General features: G+C 38.4%; 1 protein-coding gene across 10 annotated transcripts in view; it reads left to right on the plus strand.

Annotated features, from left to right (window-relative positions):
- Nucleotides 1-345: 345 nt before the first annotated feature.
- Nucleotides 346-20,369, plus strand: part of LOC143036394 (E3 SUMO-protein ligase RanBP2-like) — a 216,592-nt gene continuing 196,568 nt past the window's right edge. For all 10 annotated transcript variants that reach the window (XM_076203695.1, XM_076203701.1, XM_076203703.1 and 7 more), the window contains exons 1-7: nucleotides 346-510; nucleotides 16,782-17,004; nucleotides 17,229-17,396; nucleotides 17,509-17,693; nucleotides 17,990-18,147; nucleotides 19,768-19,888; nucleotides 19,992-20,201. In XM_076203695.1, coding sequence (XP_076059810.1) covers nucleotides 439-510; nucleotides 16,782-17,004; nucleotides 17,229-17,396; nucleotides 17,509-17,693; nucleotides 17,990-18,147; nucleotides 19,768-19,888; nucleotides 19,992-20,201 — 1,137 coding nt within the window. In that variant the 5' untranslated portion in view covers nucleotides 346-438. The remainder of the gene's footprint in view (nucleotides 511-16,781; nucleotides 17,005-17,228; nucleotides 17,397-17,508; nucleotides 17,694-17,989; nucleotides 18,148-19,767; nucleotides 19,889-19,991; nucleotides 20,202-20,369) is intronic.

Here is a 20,369-nt window from a genome sequence, read left to right on the forward strand (position 1 = left end):
GTCAAAGGAGAATGATCGTTATGTGGTACATCATTGTTTTGAATTAATCTTATTAATTATAAAATTATATTCATAACGTTTCCTTATTGTAGTGTTGAATTTAATATTTTTTCAGTCAATATTGAAAAATGATTGGCAAATAGAAATGCCGCTATAATTTCTTAATAATAACTAAAATTCAAATTTAAGAAATATAGTTCTATTTATTTTACATAAATGGTTAATTCAGGTAACTGGAAATAATCAGTAAATATATTTCTATAACAAAAAATTAGTCTATGAGTGCTTACTAGTTTTCTTAATTTACATTTTTTTTAAGAAATTCACTCTCAAATGTGCGCCGAGATTCCAGTTGCACCACAGTTTTCTTAGTGTGGCGCGTCAAGCTATCTTAGGCAGTAAACAATCAGGATACTTAGTTGTTTACTATGTGCTGAAATGTTACAGACCAAAAGAGATGTAGACCGCCATGTGCGGGATATACTTTCAAAAGTAAAAGGGGAGGATGAGGTGAGTTAAAACAGTATAATTTTAAGGTTACAAAATATATGACTTTGATTCGGTACCGCTGCTAGCATCATTGTTGCATTCATCACCAATATACATATTTGGTTTATATATACACGTGAACGTATGCGTTCTTGAACATTTGTAAAAATTAAGAACTAGTTGCAATTTTACGTTGTGTGTGTAGTATTAGTATCTGAACAACAGCGTTCGTATGTAAGGTAGAAATACCAGTGAGTGTAGGTCTTCTGGGATGTCTGAACGTAAGGGACGTAGAGTAACGAACACAAAGTTAGGGAGATATTGTTCTTTATCGTGCCAATGGACTTTTTTCACGAAAGTAATGTGAATTTGACTAAAAAAGTTATAAGGTTTACAGAGAAGTTCCTAGAACAAGCGTAAAGGTTATTTAATTTCTTTGTCTTTTCTTTGTATTTAATTTTAATAATTATTAATAAGGAAATTGGATAAATATGTTTAATAATGTATGATGTCACATGAATAGTTATCATAAATGTTTAGTGTATGGCACAAATCTTTTTACTGCTATGCAGAAAAGTGAAACAAAAAGTTCCAATTATTTTAAAGGAAACTGGAAAAAATGGCATTATGATTATAGTTTGGAGAAAATTATTGGGCACCATATATGACTGATAGGGATGTACATGAGGCATGAACCTTTTTCAGTAACCATCAAAGTCTAGGAGAGCAAATGGATGAAAACCTACTGATAGTGAAGGCTAAAAAGAATGGAATACCATACATAAACCATGATGTGGAAAAAACAAGAAAATGTAAGTTATTTAAAAGTAGTGGAGGGTCTCACTAATTGCCGAACAAACCGAACATAACCGATGAAAGCCGAACATACCAACAAAACCCAAACAAGGACGGTTTTTGCTGAAATGCACACTTCTTTATATACAGTATATGGTTGCATTATTTGAAATATTTTCTTTAAAATGTGTGATTTCCTTGTAATATGATCAAAGAGAAGTTAGGTTTTCTCCTCTGCAAAATTTCCGAACACAGCTACGATTTGACCCAGCCCGCCGTCTATGATCACTGGTGGTATGGATCAAACTACACTCTTTTAAGTTTCTTACTAATGTGATATGAGTGTAATAGACTGCATATAGTTGAATTATTTCAACTATTTTCTTTATAATGTATTACATCATACTGCAGAGGCTAAAACATAACTTCTCTTTGGTCAAATTACATGAAAATCACTTATTTAAAAGAAAATAGTTGAAATAATTCAACTATATGCAGTCTATTACACTAATAACACAACAGTAAGAAACTTAAAAGAGTGTAGTTTGATCCATACCACCAGTGATCATAGACGGCGGGCTGGACGAATCATAGCTGTGTTCGGTAGTTTTGCAGAGGATAAAAACATAACTTCTCTTTGATCATATTACATGGAAATCACACATTTTAAAGAAAATAGTTCAAATAATGCAACCATGTATATATAGAAGTTTGCATTTGAGCAAAAACCGTCCTTGTTTGGGTTTTGTTGGTTTATTCGGCTTTTATCGGTTTTGTTCTGTTTGTTCGGCAATTAGTGAGACCGAAGGTGGAAGCATTTTATGATTTTAGAGACACATAGCAAAGATAAAGGTTATATAAAAATGAAGTGAATGCCGTAAGAAATCTAAGAAAAAGTTTAAGAAAAGACTTTGAGATGAAGTTGGCCAATGAAATCAAATGCAACCCTAAGCATTTTGGAAATATGCTAACGGTAAACTCCGGACAAGGTCTAAAGTTAATGACTTGGACTGTAGTGATAAGGAAAATAAAGTTGCGTTGAATTATTTTTTCTAGTAGTATTGATATTATTTTAGTTGTGCACACCTACACAATATAGCATTAAAAAGTTAAATCATAATTTTGTAAGTTATGATACATGAATTTGTGATTTTCGTGGTGGAAATACAGGTATTATTGTAGTTGTGCACACCTGCTCGGTATAGCATTAGAAAATTAAATATTAATTTTGTAAATTGTAATCCATGAATGTAATATGCAATATTCTTGGCATAAATAAATACAAATAAATCTTGCTACAAGTAAATTTACTAACAAATGAAGCCGCTAGGATATGGTATGGATGCCATGCCAGTCCAGTCACTATCAGACGATGGCTTTCATGTTGTGGACCGGGTGTTCTCCAAATCCAGGTAACGTTAATCACCGCTGTTACAAAGACAAAATGGCATCCTTGGACTTTATGAGAGAACGCGGAGTTCTGCTGTCCTCCGTTAATTGCCCGAGGTACAATAATAATCAGGCTGTCACCGTCTGTGACAACGACGACCTGGATGATCTTTAGAATTTGAGTTACCAAATAATATAGTTTAGGTTAGAATAGGCAGATTTATCATCCTTTCATTTCTTTGACCTTGGCATTTATCAAAACAAATGTGGCGTATAATTCAACTGCCACGACTTTGTTAGTAAATGATTTTAACAACTTTTTTGTTATTGATTTCTGCCAAGAAAATTGCATGTTGATGTATTATAATTTACAAAATTAATAATTCTCTATTGCAATATTGCATAGGTGTACACAACAAAAAATTTACCATAGCGTTTTTACAGATGAGGAAAAAAGTAATATACCACAATTAGATACTATGTTGGTAATACCCGATTAGATTGTTTGAAAATGGGTCATGGTAAAGGCCGACAGCAGGCTTAAAATGAAGTGATACTCATCACCAACATCTCTGATTTACATTATTTTTTGCAAACCACAAGATTTTCCTCTTATGAACAGGTAATGCCCCAGGTGGAGGGTGATTGAACTAAACTGAAACTAGCTGAGATGACAGCCAACAAGTCCAGTGTGTCATCAGCAGACAACTAAACTTGAACATATTACATGATCTCTTCATTCAAATGTGCTAAATCTTCATACAGGAATAAAATATAACAAAGATTTGAAAAAAACTAATCCAGTCAGTTTTTGGCATTTTTAGCCTGCTGTTGGCTGGTGATGGCTCTTATCAGCCTTTACCATGACTGGTGTGGAAATTGATGAAGAAAAAGTGAAAATGAAATTAGTTAAACTGCAGAAAAATAAATCGGCTGGACCTGATGGATTTCCCCCAAAATTGTTTAGTGTCAGTTTACCATTAACAGTTATCTACAATACATCTCTTGATAAAGGTGATATGCCACAAGATTGGAAAGATGCTAGTATCACCCCCAATTCATTAAAAGGGAAGTCAAAGGCAGCCTGAAAATTATAGGCCAATAAGCTTAACTACATACATATACCAAAGGCTTTTTCCCCTTATAAGGGAGTTAACCAAAAAACAGACATAAAAACAGAATGGAGATAAGTTCACTAGAATTAGTACAGGGAAGAATGACCAAAGTGATACATGGCCTCAGAAATTTGCCTTACAAAGAGAGGATTAGGCACCTTAACTTACACTCTGGAAAGACGCAGTGTGGGGGATCTAATAGAGGTGTTCAAGTGGATCAAAGGCTTTAACAAGAGTGATGCAAACAAAGTCATCATAGTAAAACAACAGGGTAGGTCTTGCAGTAATGGATTTAAACTGGACAGATTTAGATTTAAGAAGGAAATAGGCAAGAATTGGTTTACTAATAGGGTGGTCAATGAATGGAATAGACTTAGTAACCATGTAGTGAGCACTGAAACTATCAGTTGTTTTAAGAAACGGTAGACAACTTTATGGATGGGGATGATAGGTGGTGATGGATATGGAGCTGCGTAGTGTAGGCCTTATGGTCTCTTGCAGTCTCCTTCATACTTATGTTCATTTCTGCCCATTCCATCCCTATCACACTCCACCCTCTTATCTTGGCACCTGGATGACGGGTCTTCCTTGCATATCACCCACTGCCCTGGGTCAGAACCAGTGTCACAAGACAGCACATCCTGAGCAAGGCCACTTCAACAAATCTGTGACCTCCCCTCTGTCCCCTCATGAAGAAACAGAGAAGACAATCTTTTAGTATCCATTCCCAAATGTCTATTTCTCATTACACTTTTTAGTCCATCAATGCATTTACTCCCTTCTCTCAATCTACATTCTACCTCCACGCCTCCCTTACCTGCCACATTCGCACCAAAGTATCTAAAACTCTCCCTTAATACTCACTTCCAATCTACTGCCACTTTCTCCCCTTGTACATCTCATTGCCTTACTTTTACCCACATTTATCTTCAACTTCCTTTTGCACACATTCCCAAACTGTCACTAACTTCCTCAATCCCTCCTCTGATCCTGCTACAAGCGCAGTGTCATCCGCAAACGACAACTGGCTTATCTCCCATATTTCTCCATTTTCTTTAACCATATCCAGTTCCTGACCTACCACCCTTGCATTTCCTTCTTGCACCACCCCATCCATGTATGAATTGAACAGCCAAGGTGACATAACACAACCCTGATGAAGTCCCACCTTTATCTCGAACCACTTACTCTCTCCATTTCTAATCCTGCCACACTGCTACTCTTGTAAAAACTCTTGACAGCTCCTAAAAGCTTTCCTCCTATCCCATATATCTGCAATACCTCCCACAGTGCCTTCCTGTTTAACCTGTCATAATCCTTTTCATTATATACATATCCCAAAGGATTCCCCCTTATAAGGGAGGTAGCAAAAAAAAACAAGGGCATAAAAACCACTCCCACCCATTCCATCCGTATCACACTCCACTCCCCTCTACCCTCCCTCTTATCTTGGCACCTCCTGGATGATGGGTCATCCCTGCATCTTGTCCACTGCCCAAAATACATCCTTACCTTTTCCTTTAGCTTTCTCACATATCTGTCTTTGCATAAAAATCTGATTTATGCAACACCTACCTGTCCTAACCCCACACTGTTCCTCACCAATTACTCCCTGTTCCTCTCCTAGTCCTCTCAATCAAGACCCTCCCATATGCCTTCCCAACTACACTTAACAAGCTGATCCCTCAGAAACTACTACATTCTACCCTCCCTTAAACAAACCAGTCCACCATCACTGTCCATCCTTTTTTCAGACATTAAGCAAGACATCCATCTAACCCAGGCGCCATACCTGGTCTCATCATCTTAACCACTTCAATACGGGACTTAAATCTCGCGGGCAGCAGCCAATGCCAGCCGTACGAAGTAACGAAATAATATTCGCATCATAAAATATAGTCGCCGCTTATATCGATCGTTCTCTCTTTCACCCGCGAATTTTGAAAACCACAGAGAATGGGATTAAGGGCGCATTTGGGAGAATGTAAAAACACAGGGGCGACTACAATAAATATAATCAAGACGCCGATATGGCAGCGTCGCGAATCCACTTGCTCCTCATGACGCCTACGTGTGCGGCACCGTATGGAAGGGGTTAACAGCTGCCTTCACGTCATCATTCCTTATTTCTCCTCCATTTTCCTTCCCATTGCAGCAACCTTTCCCTCCCTATCCTCCTTCACATTTAGCAACTCCCTAAAATACTTCACCCATCTTCCTCTTACTGCCTTCTCTTCCATCATATCTCCGTCTGCACCTTTTTCCTTTTCTTTTTCTGATTTGCCTCCTCTTCCTCTCTTAATTTCTTTCTAACCCCATTTCACGTCTGATCTCTTTGCCTCCTTTATCTTATGCTTTACTTATCTTTGTACCTCTTATATGACTCCCTCATCCTATTTTGTAACCAATCTGTAAAAGCTTGCCTCTTCTCATTTACAACCTTCTTTGCCTCCTCATTCCACCACTCATTACCCTTTCTTCTATTTCCTCCCGTCCTCCATGTTCCACACACCATCTTTGCACACCTAGTGACTATTCCTCCTCCACTCCTATCTTTCATCCCCCCCCCCCCCCCGCTCCTGTCTCAGCTTCTTTTTGTACTCCTCCATTTCTTTCTCATTTAAGCAGTTCACTTATAGCACCTCCCTACTTTTTGTCCTTTTCCTCTTTCTCCATCTATCCTCCACTCTCAACTTACCACCCAAAAAATGATCTAATATTCCCCCACTCTCTCCCATTAGAACATGTACATCCTTAGCTCTTCCTACTATACGCCTGTTTACCACTACATAGTCCATTAATGCTCTATCCACCACCCTCTCATATGAACTTATGCTTGACTTTCTTCCTAAACACTGTATTTGCTATCATAAACTCCCTAGACACATGTCCACTATGATTCTTTCCTGGAACTCCACATTTCCCAACCACTCCATCTATTGGTTCATTTCCTACCCTAGCATTAAGGTCTCCCAATACAACTATATTTACTTTTCTACCTAATTCCTCTTTGCACTCATTTAAATCAATCCAAAAAGCTTCCCTTTCTTCTACACTATTCTCACTACCAGGCCCATATGCACTTATAAAAACCCACATCTCCCTTCCTGGTTTCACCTTCATCCACATTAACCTTGAAGAAACCTCCTTCCACTCCACTAGACGTTTACTTATCTCATCACTTACTTCTCAACTTTACCTCCAAACTTACACTCGCCCCTCCCTCTCAACTTAGTTTCACTCAAAGCGAACACATCCATCTCATATCTGTACCACATCCATGCACATTAAAAGACCCAAACCTTAGGGTACTGGTTGGAAAACTCCTAGACCCTCTTATGCCTTTACTTTTTTAGGAATGTCCCCAGTGGGACTACAGGGAGAAGGATGCCTAGTCCTAATTCTGTCCCATTTTTGTCACCTCTTACGATTGAAGTGGGAAGACTTAGTGGCAGTATTCTTCCCTCCCACCATAGGGGGGAAGTTACATATGAATAAAAACAATTTATTTGTCAACCAGCAACATGGATATGTTCTGATAGATCGTGTATGACACAACTGCTCATGTTTGGATGAATGGACTTTGTTTTTGGAGCAAGGGAAGAACTAATGTTTACCTGGATTTCCAGAAGGCATTTGATTCATTTCCTCAAAAGAGATTGTAGTAAACTAAAGGCTTATGGGATACAAGGGAAAATTTACCTTTGGATAGTTTTTGACATGCCAAAGACAGCGAGTGATGGTAAATGAAGACAAATCCAACTGGATGGCAGTGAAGAGTGGCATACCGCAAGGAAGTGTGCTCGGACCACTACTATTTGTTCTGTTTATAAATTATCTTCCTGAGGCAGTATCAAGCAGTTAAAATATTTGCTGATGACACTAAGGTCTACAAAGTAGTTAACTTTTCACAAGATTACCAGGAACTGCAGATTGATTTGGAGAAACTGAGCAAATGGTCAAATCTGTGGCAGCTAAAGCTAAATGCAAAAAAGTGCAAAGTTATGCACTTTGGTTTCCATAATCAGTACAATGTTATTCTATGGACAGTGAAAATCTGGATCAGGTTAAGAAAGAAAAAGATCTTGGTGTAATTATTGACTGAACGGAACTTCCATTCACATGTATCTGCTGCTGAAAAAAAATCAAATGTTGGGAATCATAAAAAGCACCTTTGAGTCATTTACCAGTGAAAATTTGACTGTTAATTAATACATTTGTTTGTTTGTTTTTTTCATGAAAGTAGCAGTTGCCGTCAAGACTGACAAGTTAAACACCATGTGAGGACGGAGCCTTTATTTGTACAACGTTTCACTTATTACAGCTTTTTCAAGAACATAGTTGTGATACACATGTTTGAGATTAAATAAGAGGAATGGGAAAAGAAAGAAGTAGGGGGAGGGGAAGGAAGAGGAGGAGGAGAAGGGAGATCGACTACAACCACTCCTCGTTTAAGGATGACAATTTGGACCAGCGTCGCCGTCGTTGACCGAATTGGTCGTTAAGCGAAAGTGTATACATATGCATACATGTACTGTATGTACAATGTCCAGCAATACATGTATCTTTATTTTTGTGTATTTTCCCTCTTTTATACAGTACATTAAAGCTTTATTTACTGTTTTGATAGTACAGAAAGCCCTCAAATAACGTGGTGGTTAGGTTCCCGAAATTACCATGTATGACCAAATCCGCGTATGCTGACAAACCATATTAATACCGGGGTATGTTTTTAGTTTCGACCATGGGTGCAATATACCAATAGAAAATTAATTATTAATTTTGTAAATTAAAATGTATCAACATAATATGCAATTTTGTGGGCGGAAATGAAAATAAGAATACCTTGCTGCAAGCAAATATGCTAATGAACGAAGTCGGTAGCATAGGATCGGGACGCCATCTTGTCGTCTGTCAATTGATGGCCTCAGTACTTCCGACGTACCTCGCCAGGTACATTTTATTGAAGGAATGTAATAGAGCTGAGATACATGCATTCCTTCAAGCTGCAAGAGCTTTGTATACCCCGCAAGCTGAGGGAGTGGTTGAAAAGCCCGCCAACGTCTCTCACGACGACGACAACCAGGACGAGCTGGATGACATTTAATTTGCAGGTAATGTTAAACACAGGTTAGGTTAGATGAATTTATCATCCTTTCATTTCTTCGACGTCGGCATCTATCATAACAAACAAGGCGTACCATTCGTCCGACACGACTTCGTTACTTACGAAATCTGTTTTAGCACCTTTTTTCAGCTCACAAAATTGCATGTTACGTTGATACATTATAATTTACAAAATTAATAATTAATTTTCTATTGCTATATTGCGCCCATGGTCGAAACTAAAAATTTACCAATACCGGTATACAGGTAGTCGTCGACTTGCGACCTATGCGACTTACAACTGATCGACTTTATGACCACGAGATGGTGCAATAATATCAAACATTTAATAGAGTAATAGAATTGCAATGTTATGGCTGGCAGTGCAATCCTATTACTCTGCACGCCGCGAGACGCGAGTACGATAGTTTTGGCAGGCTGCCGGCAGCGTCAGCATCCCAGCTAGCTAAATATTCTTTCATTTTGTTTGTTTGAAGGAAAATGTTTCCTAATTTTGCATTGCATTTTGTATTTTTATATGTTTTGCAATTAAAGAAATATAACAAACTTTTTATGCCTAGGCTAGTTTGTTGTTGATAACAATATGTTAGGTACAGTACGTAAACGAAAAGAATGTGTTTTGAAATAAAATAAAAAATCCTAATTTTGCCTTACATTTTGTATTTTTATGTTTTGCAATTAATAAAATGTAACAGTATTTTTTATGCCTAGTCTGTTGCTGATGACAAAATGTTCGGTACAGCATTTTGTATTTTTATGTTTTGCGATTTAAAATGTAACAGTAAACTTTGATTATGCCCAGTCTGTTGTCAATAACAATATTTTCGGTACAGTACGTAAACGAAAAGAATTTGTTTTGAATTTTTTTCCCTAATTTTGCTTTACAATGATTTTAATGTAACCAACAAAAAAGTATTTGTAGGTCAAAGATGACAGGATTTTATTTAGTATGCGTAGGCCTAGGCTACGTTTCCTAACGAATGATAAGAAAGTTAATGAATATTAAACAACGTAGCTCAAAGATAATAAGATTCTATTCAGTATGCATACGTTTCCTAAAGAAAGTCTGATGGTAAAATAATAAAAAGGTTAACAAATACAGTATTAAATATCATAGGTCAAAGATGATAGGATTTTATTCAATATGCTTAGGCCCAGGCTACGTTTCCCAAAGAAAATCAGATGAAATTATAAAAAGGTTAAAAATACTATACAACATAGTTCAAAGATGCTAAGATTATTTCAGTATGCTAAATATAATATACAAAATATATGTGTGTATATATATATATAAAGGATAATATATATATATATAGACCGACTTGCGTCCAGATCGACTTACGACCTGTCTGTCGGAACTGAACTCGGTCGTAAGTCGACGACTACCTGTATACTGTACTCCAGGTAGCTTTTGCAGCTTGCATGAAAGTAATGTAGACCTAACCTTCAGAACACTTTACCTCACAGCTAATATCCACCGTACAAGTTCATTTATAACCATACAAATTTGCCTCAGCCAACTTATCGTACACGACGTCGTAACTTCGGGAGATTTATGTTAAACGAATATTGGTCTGTCATAAAGCTCGTCGTTACTCCGCATTGTCGTTAAATGAGGAGTGGTTGTACTAGGAGAGTTTGAGAAGGCTGGCCCAAACATCCATGGACAAATTGCTCACAAAGGATGGTTTTTAAATTTTGTTGGCCATGGGTATTAAAGGAATTATGTGGGGTGAGATGTTGAACATGCCCCTATTTTGTTCAATAGTGTTGGTTCCTTGTATGACCGTTGCTTTCAAACACTTCCTGCGGATCTTGTCGGGCTCTCATATCAGCAAGCAGCTGTGCATTCTTACAGTCCATCAGGTGGTTTTCCCTATTCCTGTGTGTCACACATGCATTGGTGGTGACATTGTGCCTGATGTCGCAACAGTGTTCACATATCTGTGTATTCAGGTCGCATGACATATCTCCGATGTAAGCTTTACCACATCCCAAGCATGGAACATGATAAACACCGGCTTTGGTGCCCAGTGTTTGGTTGCTGTTTGTTCTTGTCCTCGTGATGTCTTTGATTGTCCTGCTGGTCTGGCACACTACTTCCAAATTGGTGGTTCTTAAAATATGAGTCAGGTTGGTGGCAGCACGGGACGTTTTACTGTGCTACCTACGACCTTCCCGAATCTTAGCGGCTTGCTTTCTGCGTTTATCCAAAAGAAATTTTGGAAATTTTAGTTGAAAAAAGGTCTGATAAACCTGCACTCTTTTAAGTATTCTGCTACTAGACATTCTCTTGCATCATTGTATGTTGTATAATCATATCAAGTAGTACATTTCCCCATAGGTCGTCTCCACTCTTCACTGTCATCTCTTCCCAGCAGATTTCTTTACAATTAAAGTCACCCATTATAACTATTCTTCCTCCATCTTCCATTATCTTATTTACTGTTATCCTTTTCTAACATTTTCATGTTCTCTCTTCTCACAAAGCCATTTTAGGAGGCACATAATTTACCACAAACTTCCTGCTCTTCCCATCCCTGTCCTCCACTTCCATCATAATCATCTCTATTCTTTCCAAATGTGACATTCCTCCCATTTATATCCTCCTTAGTCAGGAACATAACTCCACCCCTTGTTTTACCTCTCTGTCTCTAAACCAGTAATTATATGCTCCATGTCATACTCTGTTGGGTGGTAGTGGACCTTTCACTTTTGTCTCTACAATTCCCATTATATCCGTTTTTTCTTCGTCTTCTTCTTCTTCTTCTAATCATTCAGTTCATTCAAGCCTGTTATTAAGCCATCTATATTTGTGAAGGACACTTTTAATTTTCTGCTACTTCCATTGTGTTTTCTGTTGCCCTTCCTTTTTTCTCTGCTGTGAACCATTTCCTCACTTTCGTATCCACTACTCTCCAATAGAATTTCTCTTGACTGTTCCCTTCTCATTTTTTTCCTTAGCTTCTATTCTTTTTGTTTTCTCTTCCTCTCTATCCTCTTTATTCATCTCTTTATCCATACCTATATATATAGATCACTTTTTGCTAGTTTCCCAGTTTTTTATAAGATATTCTCTGCTGTCGTTTGTGACCTGAATTTAACCTTAATTGGTCTGGTCTTATCTGTATTGTATTTCCCTAGTCTATATTTCCTCAATTTCTCTCCCTGTTTCTTGTTCATCTTCTTGAACTACTTATATCTTGTTTACTTTTTCCTTCTCCTTTACTCTTGTCCTATTTAGATTATGCTTCTCTTCCATCCCTAATATAATTATGAATTTATCTGCTAAGTCTCTTACTATATTCTCCTCTCTCATCACTTTAATAACTGTGTCCTTAGTTCTTTCATCTGTTGTTTTACTATATCTCTAAATTAAATTTTTTTGTTCTCTTGGACTTTTCTCCAACCCTGTACCTCTTTTGCTATGGATTCTTTATTCTCTTATATTGTTCTTTAATTCCTCATTCTGATCCTTTACTTCTTTTAACTGTCTTATTAATTCTTCTATTTCATTATTTAGGTTTTGGTTCTCCTTCTTTAGTTCTTTTAATTTATCAACTCTGTAATCCTTGTAAATTGACTGAACCTAACCTCCCAGTTTTCGTTCATTTTCTCCAGTTTTTCCTCTAGACTTGGTTATCGGGGGAGGTCGTCATCTCCCTCATTAACCCCTTCCATACGGTGCCGCACACGTAGGCATCATGAGGAGCAAGTGGATTCGCGACGCTGCCATATCGGCGTCTTGATTATATTTATTGTAGTCGCCCCTGTGTTTTTACATTCTCCCAAATGCGCCCTTAATCCCATTCTCTGTGGTTTTCAAAATTCGCGGGTGAAAGAGAGAACGATCGATATAAGCGGCGACTATATTTTATGATGCGAATATTATTTCGTTACGTCGTACGGCTGGCATTGGCTGCTGCCCGCGAGATTTAAGTCCCGTATTGAAGTGGTTAAATCCATGGAAATAATTATCTTCACCTTCCATTGCACTGCTCTTATCTATATTTCTAATTTTTACTAATCTCTTCGATTTCACCTCTATCATCTGTGCATATCTTGTTGACATTCCTTCAGATTTCCAGGGCCCATTTGTCCCCTTCCTCGTTTCCTTCCATTTTCCTCAGTAGTCCCTCCCCTTCTCCTTTTTCTTCACCTTCCCACTACACCACAAGGTTTCCCCTTTCCTAACTAATGCAACACAGGTACTCCCTTGTCGTTGAGATCCATGAATGTTGTAGCTTTTTCCCGGAGTCCAATCTTATACTGTCATGTGTGTGTGTGTGTATATATATATATATATATATATATATATATATATATATATATATATATATATATATACATATAGAGAGAGAGAGAGAGAGAGAACTCTAGCTCATTGAATTAACTGAAGTGGTTCTGGTTGCTTACATATAGTGCCATGCTAGACTGTTTATTATATTATCTGTATGAGAACATTTTGTGCTATTGAATTTGTCCAGTTGCACTTTTGTGTTGAAGTAAGGTTTGTGAGCAATATGGTGGTGGAATGTTCTTTGGTGAGGTAGGTATATGTATTCTGATTCTTTACATCAGTTTTGATAGAGGAGGGTCTTGTCTGGGTTCTCTGGTGGACTTTTATTTTGGAATGGGGCTTGTATGTTCTATTTTCCACATTCTTGGACTGCCATTGTGTGACCAGGAATGGTTAAAGATAAATGTCAATTATTATTGCCATTGGGACCTGATGTTGCAGTGGTAGTTTGATATCTTGTCCAGTGAAGTACTGGTATATGAAAAATTCAAACTGCATGGGTATACCCGATTTATTGCCATTGGGACCTGATGTTGCACTGGTAGTTTGATATCTTGTCCAGTAAAGTACTGGTATATGAAAAATTCAGACTGCATGGTTGTATATGATTTAGGTTGTAGGTAATACTCAAGATTAAAAGTATGCACTGGCTATTTGTTACCATCACCGTACACAGCTCCATGTTTTCCATCTTATCCATATTGTTGTAAACAACTAATCGGAGAGCTTTTTGTCTATGGATTGTTGAGCATCTGTGCTCATTCAGGTTTGTGATGACATGATTATTTGCCTTTATTTTTGTCTTTTTCATCTACACTTACTGGTTGATTAATTGGTATTTGACATGATTAAGCCAGTAGGCATGTTTTTTCTGGTTTACGTTCCTTGCAATTTGTTGTAGACCGTATGAGACACACTCATGCCTTGTGGTCAGTCAAGATAAGTGCATCTCTGTGCATAAGTCAGACATGCACATGACATATGATCATGTGATTGACATTTTGTACATTTATTATATCATGGAGGTATTGCAGTACAGTCCTACAAATTTACTAGTGCTCACTGTGATGGTATACAGTGAGTCCTCCTTATATGGTAATTCTTTATCCAGTAAATTCACAGGTACGGTCTTTGGTAATTACTACCCTCGATTCTATTTACAGTAAGAAAAATTCACAGATATGGTATCCGCTTGTGTTTTGGAAGTAAAATTAGATATTTTGAATAGGAAAGAGCAGGGAGAAGGTACGTCTGCCATAAGTCAGAACTTGGGTTCAGTATATGGTAATTTCAATCTGCGGTAAGGTTTTTAGGAACGCATATGTACCGTATAACGAGGACTTACTGTACTATCATGGTGTGAATAACTCCACAAGTTTTACAGTATGCCCTCAACATTTGCAAGTGTTAGGGGATTGAGAACCTTGTGAAAGTTGAAAATTTGTGAATGTTTGTTGCACATTACATGTACACATATGTAACAGTGTTTACATAACAATAGGGTTTCCTTTACCTAACAATAATGTTTCCTTCATCAAATAAACCTAATAACTATAAAACCCCCAAAAGTATGAAATATTGCACATGTTATGGTTTAATAACATGATAAATACACGTAGAAAAACAAAATGCTCACCACTCATAAGTTTTGGCACATTATGTCTTGTGATGATGATGGTGATGTTGATAGTTAGCCATGCAGTTACTGATGATGAATAACTGGATGAGTTGATGTGGAGTGTAACTGCATGACATGAGGAGTCTAGTACCTGGGTTGAGGTTCAGGTAGGACAATAGGGGTAGCAGCAAGCTTCATTGTGAAATACATTGTGATTGGCAACTGAGACTGTTTCCTCTTCATGTCATCAAAAAGTCTTGTAAGGAGCAATGCTTATCATTATTGCTCATCACCTTCAATGCTTTCACCATTGATGGATCTATGTCATACAATAATTGTTTGAGTTGTGCTGTCATCCTCATTGCTTCCCCCCAGCTTTTCAAGAGCGAGAGCTTGAGGGTGATCAGCCTCATCAACACTGTCTTCCTCTTCATCCTCACTGACTGCACAATCTCTAACAGTTTATCATTTATGTCATGGCATGTTCTTCAACCAGTTCCCTCAGTCTCATCAGTCTCATCAACACTATCTTCCTCATCCTCATTGCTTCCCCCAGCTTTTCAAGAGTGAGAGCTTGAGGGTGATCAGCCTCATCAACACTGTCTTCCTCTTCATCCTCACACTGCACAATCTCTAACAGTTTATCATTTATGCCATGGCATGTTCTTCAACCAGTTCCCTCATCTGCATGTCCTTGAACCCTTCACCATCAGCTAGCCTAGCTAGCTCCACCATCTTCATGGCATCATTAACCTCCCCCTGAGGACCAAAGCCTGTGAAATCACGCACACACTCTGGCCACAGTGCCCTCCAACAACCATTGACTCTCTGAGGGCACAAATTCATAAGACACTCCTGCACAATTGAGAGGCAGTCAGCAATACTGAATTTTTTCCAATATTTAATCACACTCAAGTCCGGGTTTGCATCCAATGCAGCGTGAAGCCTCTGCATGCATCTGCGTGTGTAATAGGCTTTGAAGACAGCTATCACACTGATCAAGAGGCTGTATGAGGGAGGTTGTGTTTGGCGGCATAAACACAGCCTCAACAGCATTGCATATTCCATCAAGTGACACTGGGCGACCTGGACCATAATCTAGGAGCAGGAGGATTTTGTTTGGGAGGCCCTGCTCTTGTAGGTATGCCCATACCTCCGTCAAGAAACAGTGGTGGAACCAGTCAATAGTGATTGTGTTGGTTGTCCATGCATTGGTCCTTAGCAGCTTTGGACCCTGCCGCATTCTTCTTTCTTCTCCTCCTTGGCAACAAAGGTCCTGGCAGGCATCTTCCAAAAGAGGCCTGTTTCATCTATTTTCCATACCTGCTCAGGCCTGTATTCCTTATCTTCAATTATTTTCATAGCGCCAGGGAATGTAGCTGTCAAAATCTGATCTGCTGAACCTGATTCCCCGCACATTTTCAAATTGTACAAAGAAAACTGCCTCTCGAATCTGTCATACCATCCTTTACTTGTTAAAATTCAGACTGGCTGGTAGCAGGATGGTCTGGTTCTGCACTGGTGCCTCTGCACGTGCTAGCTTTATCACTCATTACTCTGTCATAAAATGCTTTTCCCTTTGCACGAATCACATTGCTATCAATTGGATTGCCTTTTTTGTTCTGGTCTGTTATTCACACATATAAAGCAGATTCTGTCTTAGATATAGAACTCGTTATTTGTACTGTCACAGTGGGAATAGCCTTGGCCTTAAAAGTTTGTGCCACCTGTGGGCATCTCCTTTGATGGTTATGTTAATTTAGGTGTGGATGTCCATGGGATCTTGTTCTTTGGTGCACATAAAAGAAACAGATTGATGAAAGTTGACACGGCTGTTCTTTAGAACTTTGTTTACTGCTGGTAAATTACATACTAGGGGTAATTTTGAGATATTGGGTCCTAAGTCTCCATTCAAAATTATCATCCTTTAATGTTTGTTCTTTTACAGAGGAAGAAACGGTGCTTCCAGATTGCAAAGCTGTACTTCAATGTATGTGAATATGATTGTGCTCGTCGCTATTTAGGCGAATTCTTAACTATACGTCCAAGGGCAATAGAGGCCCATCATATTCTTGGACAGATTTATGAAGCCCAAGGCCAGAAAGATAAAGCAGTTGGGGCATACCGAATGGCATATGAATTGGGCTACAAAAAGGAACTTGTAACCAAAAGTAAGTGTAACAGGATTTTTTTTTTTTTTTTTTATAGATTGTAGAAACCATTGTAATTAATTTTATGAACTGATGGTCTGAACTTGATTAGCATATTTATTAGATATTCTTCAGAAGTGTTTTCCTCTATTCAGTGTTAAGTGGAAAGGAAGAATATAGTTTTTTTTCATACTCAATGACTCATTCAGATGTATTTTCTCTTGACCTATATTTTTATTTTCCAGTTTGTGATCTGTATTGCGAGGTGAAGTGTGACAATGATGTTCGTCGTCATTGGGTTGAAGAAGGAGAACGCTTATTTCCCCACCATGACAGTGTAATTAGATTAAGAGAATCTTTGCTAACAGTGGCAGAAGATGCTGATAAGAAAGACCTTGAAAAATTCTTTTTAGGTACAGTACTGTCTAATATTTAATGAATGAAAACTTATGTTGAAACAATTTGCTATGTTCTTTATTTTTTACTTGAGTATTTTGTGCTATATTATTTTTATTTTCTGAACAGATGAAATAAAAGAAAGACCCACAGATATTCGGTTGCAAATTCGGTTAGTACGACTGTATGAAGAATGGGGTGCAGAAGAGAGTGGACGTTATAAAATGGCTTATGACTACAGCAAAAGAGTTGAAGCCCTTAGGCCATTTTCAGACTCAAGGGAATGGTATCAGGCCTTGTGTGATGTCACAGAGGTATGATTTGCCTTAATACTTTGGCTTCAGTTTTATAAGTTAGATGGTTTTACTTGTATATAGTGAGGAACTTAATGAATGATGATCTTGAATGAATGATCTTGCAAGATGATTGGTGGGGAACAGATGATCTTTCATTTAAAAGTCAGATGGAGGGACAACAATTGGCTTTATAATTGGATGTGTTGGGTGTGTCTTGCTTTCACTCAGCCAACCCCATATTTTGGGGGAAAAGAAATTATATGTATTGTAGAATTTTGGGACTGGGAAATTGTAATGTTTTTATCACATTCTAGAGTTACATGAAAAATGGCCAAATGGAGGAGGACTCGGAGGCACAAACAATCTATTTGGCAGCATTGGAGCGTTTAACTTACCTTACCATTGCTGCCAGTAGCAGTACTGCTCTTCTTTCTCAGTGTGCTATCGCTGAGGCAGTTCTTGCACTACACAAGTAAGATTTTTTCATATTTGTTATGCACAAAGTTGGTACATGTTAATTGACTAATAAGGATGTCTATATTTTCCCTTTTCTAGTTTCTAGTTGTCATACTGGGTTTTGACTGCTCGTTGGCATACCATAGTGATTGCATTGTAGTGTGCAGGTAATGCTTTAGCAGCTTTTGGGTTCCCCCTATGGACCAGAGCCACCCATCATTTGACTATGTTGGAGTAAGATCTACTCAGAGGAATGATACTACTTTTGTACTTCAACTGTTCCTTCTTTATGATGTTTCCTTGAAACTAACCACCTCTGCGACACTCATCTTGATGCTTGTTTTTTAACCAGTGTGGACTCAAAGAAGGGGGGGAAAATCCATGAGACTTCTGATAGTCTCATGTGACCAATTAATTTGACACGACATGTTGGCCTTGTGAACACACATTTGTTTTGCTTACATACCACAAAGGTCATTTGAGATCTGAATGGTATATTTCCATCAAATTGGAATTTATATTTGGGAGTTTTCTTGTAATACTAGTATCTTGTGGCACTGTTTCTGACCCAGGGTGGTGGGTGGGATGCAGAGATGGCCCATCATCTGTGGCAGCCCGGGATGGGAGGGAGGGGGATGAGTGGGAGTGTAGTGTGTGGGGATGGAATGGGTGGGAGCCATTGTTTTTTGGCTACTTTCCTTGTAAAGGGAAAAAGCCTAGTAACCCCCATCATACTTCTCAGACACCTCATCTCAAACACATTCAAACTCCTTCTCTCTTCCTCTCTTATGTTCCATGTTTCTGCCCCATACAGTGCTGTTGGCACAATCACTCCTTCATACAGTCTTCTCTTAGCATCCATTCCCAAATGTTTATTCCTCATTACACTTTTTAATCCACCAAGGCATTTACGGAATAGGCCTGGTCAGATCTTGACACTGCTCCAAATGCAACCATCACACAGAACACCTCATACTACAATGCACCACGCTAACATTCCCATGACAACAATATATTATATATTCCCTGAGTGACTTATTGTCCTGTCTGGAGGTTGTTGCTGGATATCTGGGGGCATCTGGTCTTCTGCAAGAGACCAGGGTTAACAAATTGATTAAAAGAATGAGTAAAGACTAGCAAAAAGTGTTGAAAGCGGATGTGGATGGAGTGAACTAGAGGGAAAAACTGAGAATGTGATAGATATACGGGTTGGAGGGGGCCTCAACCAAAAGGGGGATGTCTCTTTAGCAGGAAAGGGGGGAAGGTAAGAGATGGGTGAGGATGGAGAATGCTTATCTATGGACGATAAATTAATGCAGCCCAATGGGACTTAGCATCTTGTTTGTCTATGCATGAGGGGATGAGGAGGGAATGTCGTTAAGTTAATAAAGAGGAAGGGCCCTGCTTTGAATGTGTTTCCTCATCCTCTTGGTTTGGAATCGGACAGGGGCAGACTGTGATGATCTTCATGAGGAGCTAAGATGAAATGGAAACAAATGGGAGTGGGATGGGTTGCAGGTGGGTGAATACTTTGGCTGGCTAACTCCAGTATAAGACTAAAAATCCTCTTGGTAGATAGTTCTACCTAAGTATGATCAGTTGTAGTTTCCTCAGATAATGTTTATTTGTTTTGCAGGTTTGACGAGAAATTGAACGGTGGGTTAGAAATTATTGGAAAGGATTCAAATGTTGGTCAGTTGTTGATAGGTCAGCTTTACCTTCACATGGCTACTGTACTCCTTCATCCTACCAATAAGGTTTGTAATAATTCTGTCATGATTTTACCACCTAATGGACCTTTCTTCATTGTAACATTCATGTCTTTGATTACATATTTTTCATATCTCTTTCACTTTACAGGATGTCATGAATCAGGACCAGACCCTTTCAATTGGGGCTCTGTTGCTTCATGCTTGCCATTACCCACCAAATGACACAGGCAGACAGGCCAAAGCAAGTGGTCGAGATCAACACTGGTACAAATTAGCCTGTCATCGTATGTCTCAGGCCACACATACACTCAATGGGCTGTGTAAAGATGAAATAGAGAAATCTAAATTTCTGAACAAGGTAAGAGACCTTGAGAGGAAGAGTAAGGATGAGATGGATGATGATGTGAAGGGGGACTTTGGGTAAAAGGAGGAATGTCTTAGCAGGGAAGGGAGAAGGCAAGATATTGATGTGAGAATGATAGTGCATGGATGAGAAGTTGATGCAGCCAGGAAGGATCTCTCTATC

The sequence above is a fragment of the Oratosquilla oratoria genome, chromosome 20 (genome assembly GCF_046742065.1).
Source record: "Oratosquilla oratoria isolate Oo_2021 chromosome 20, ASM4674206v1, whole genome shotgun sequence".
Lineage (NCBI taxonomy): Eukaryota > Metazoa > Arthropoda > Malacostraca > Stomatopoda > Squillidae > Oratosquilla > Oratosquilla oratoria.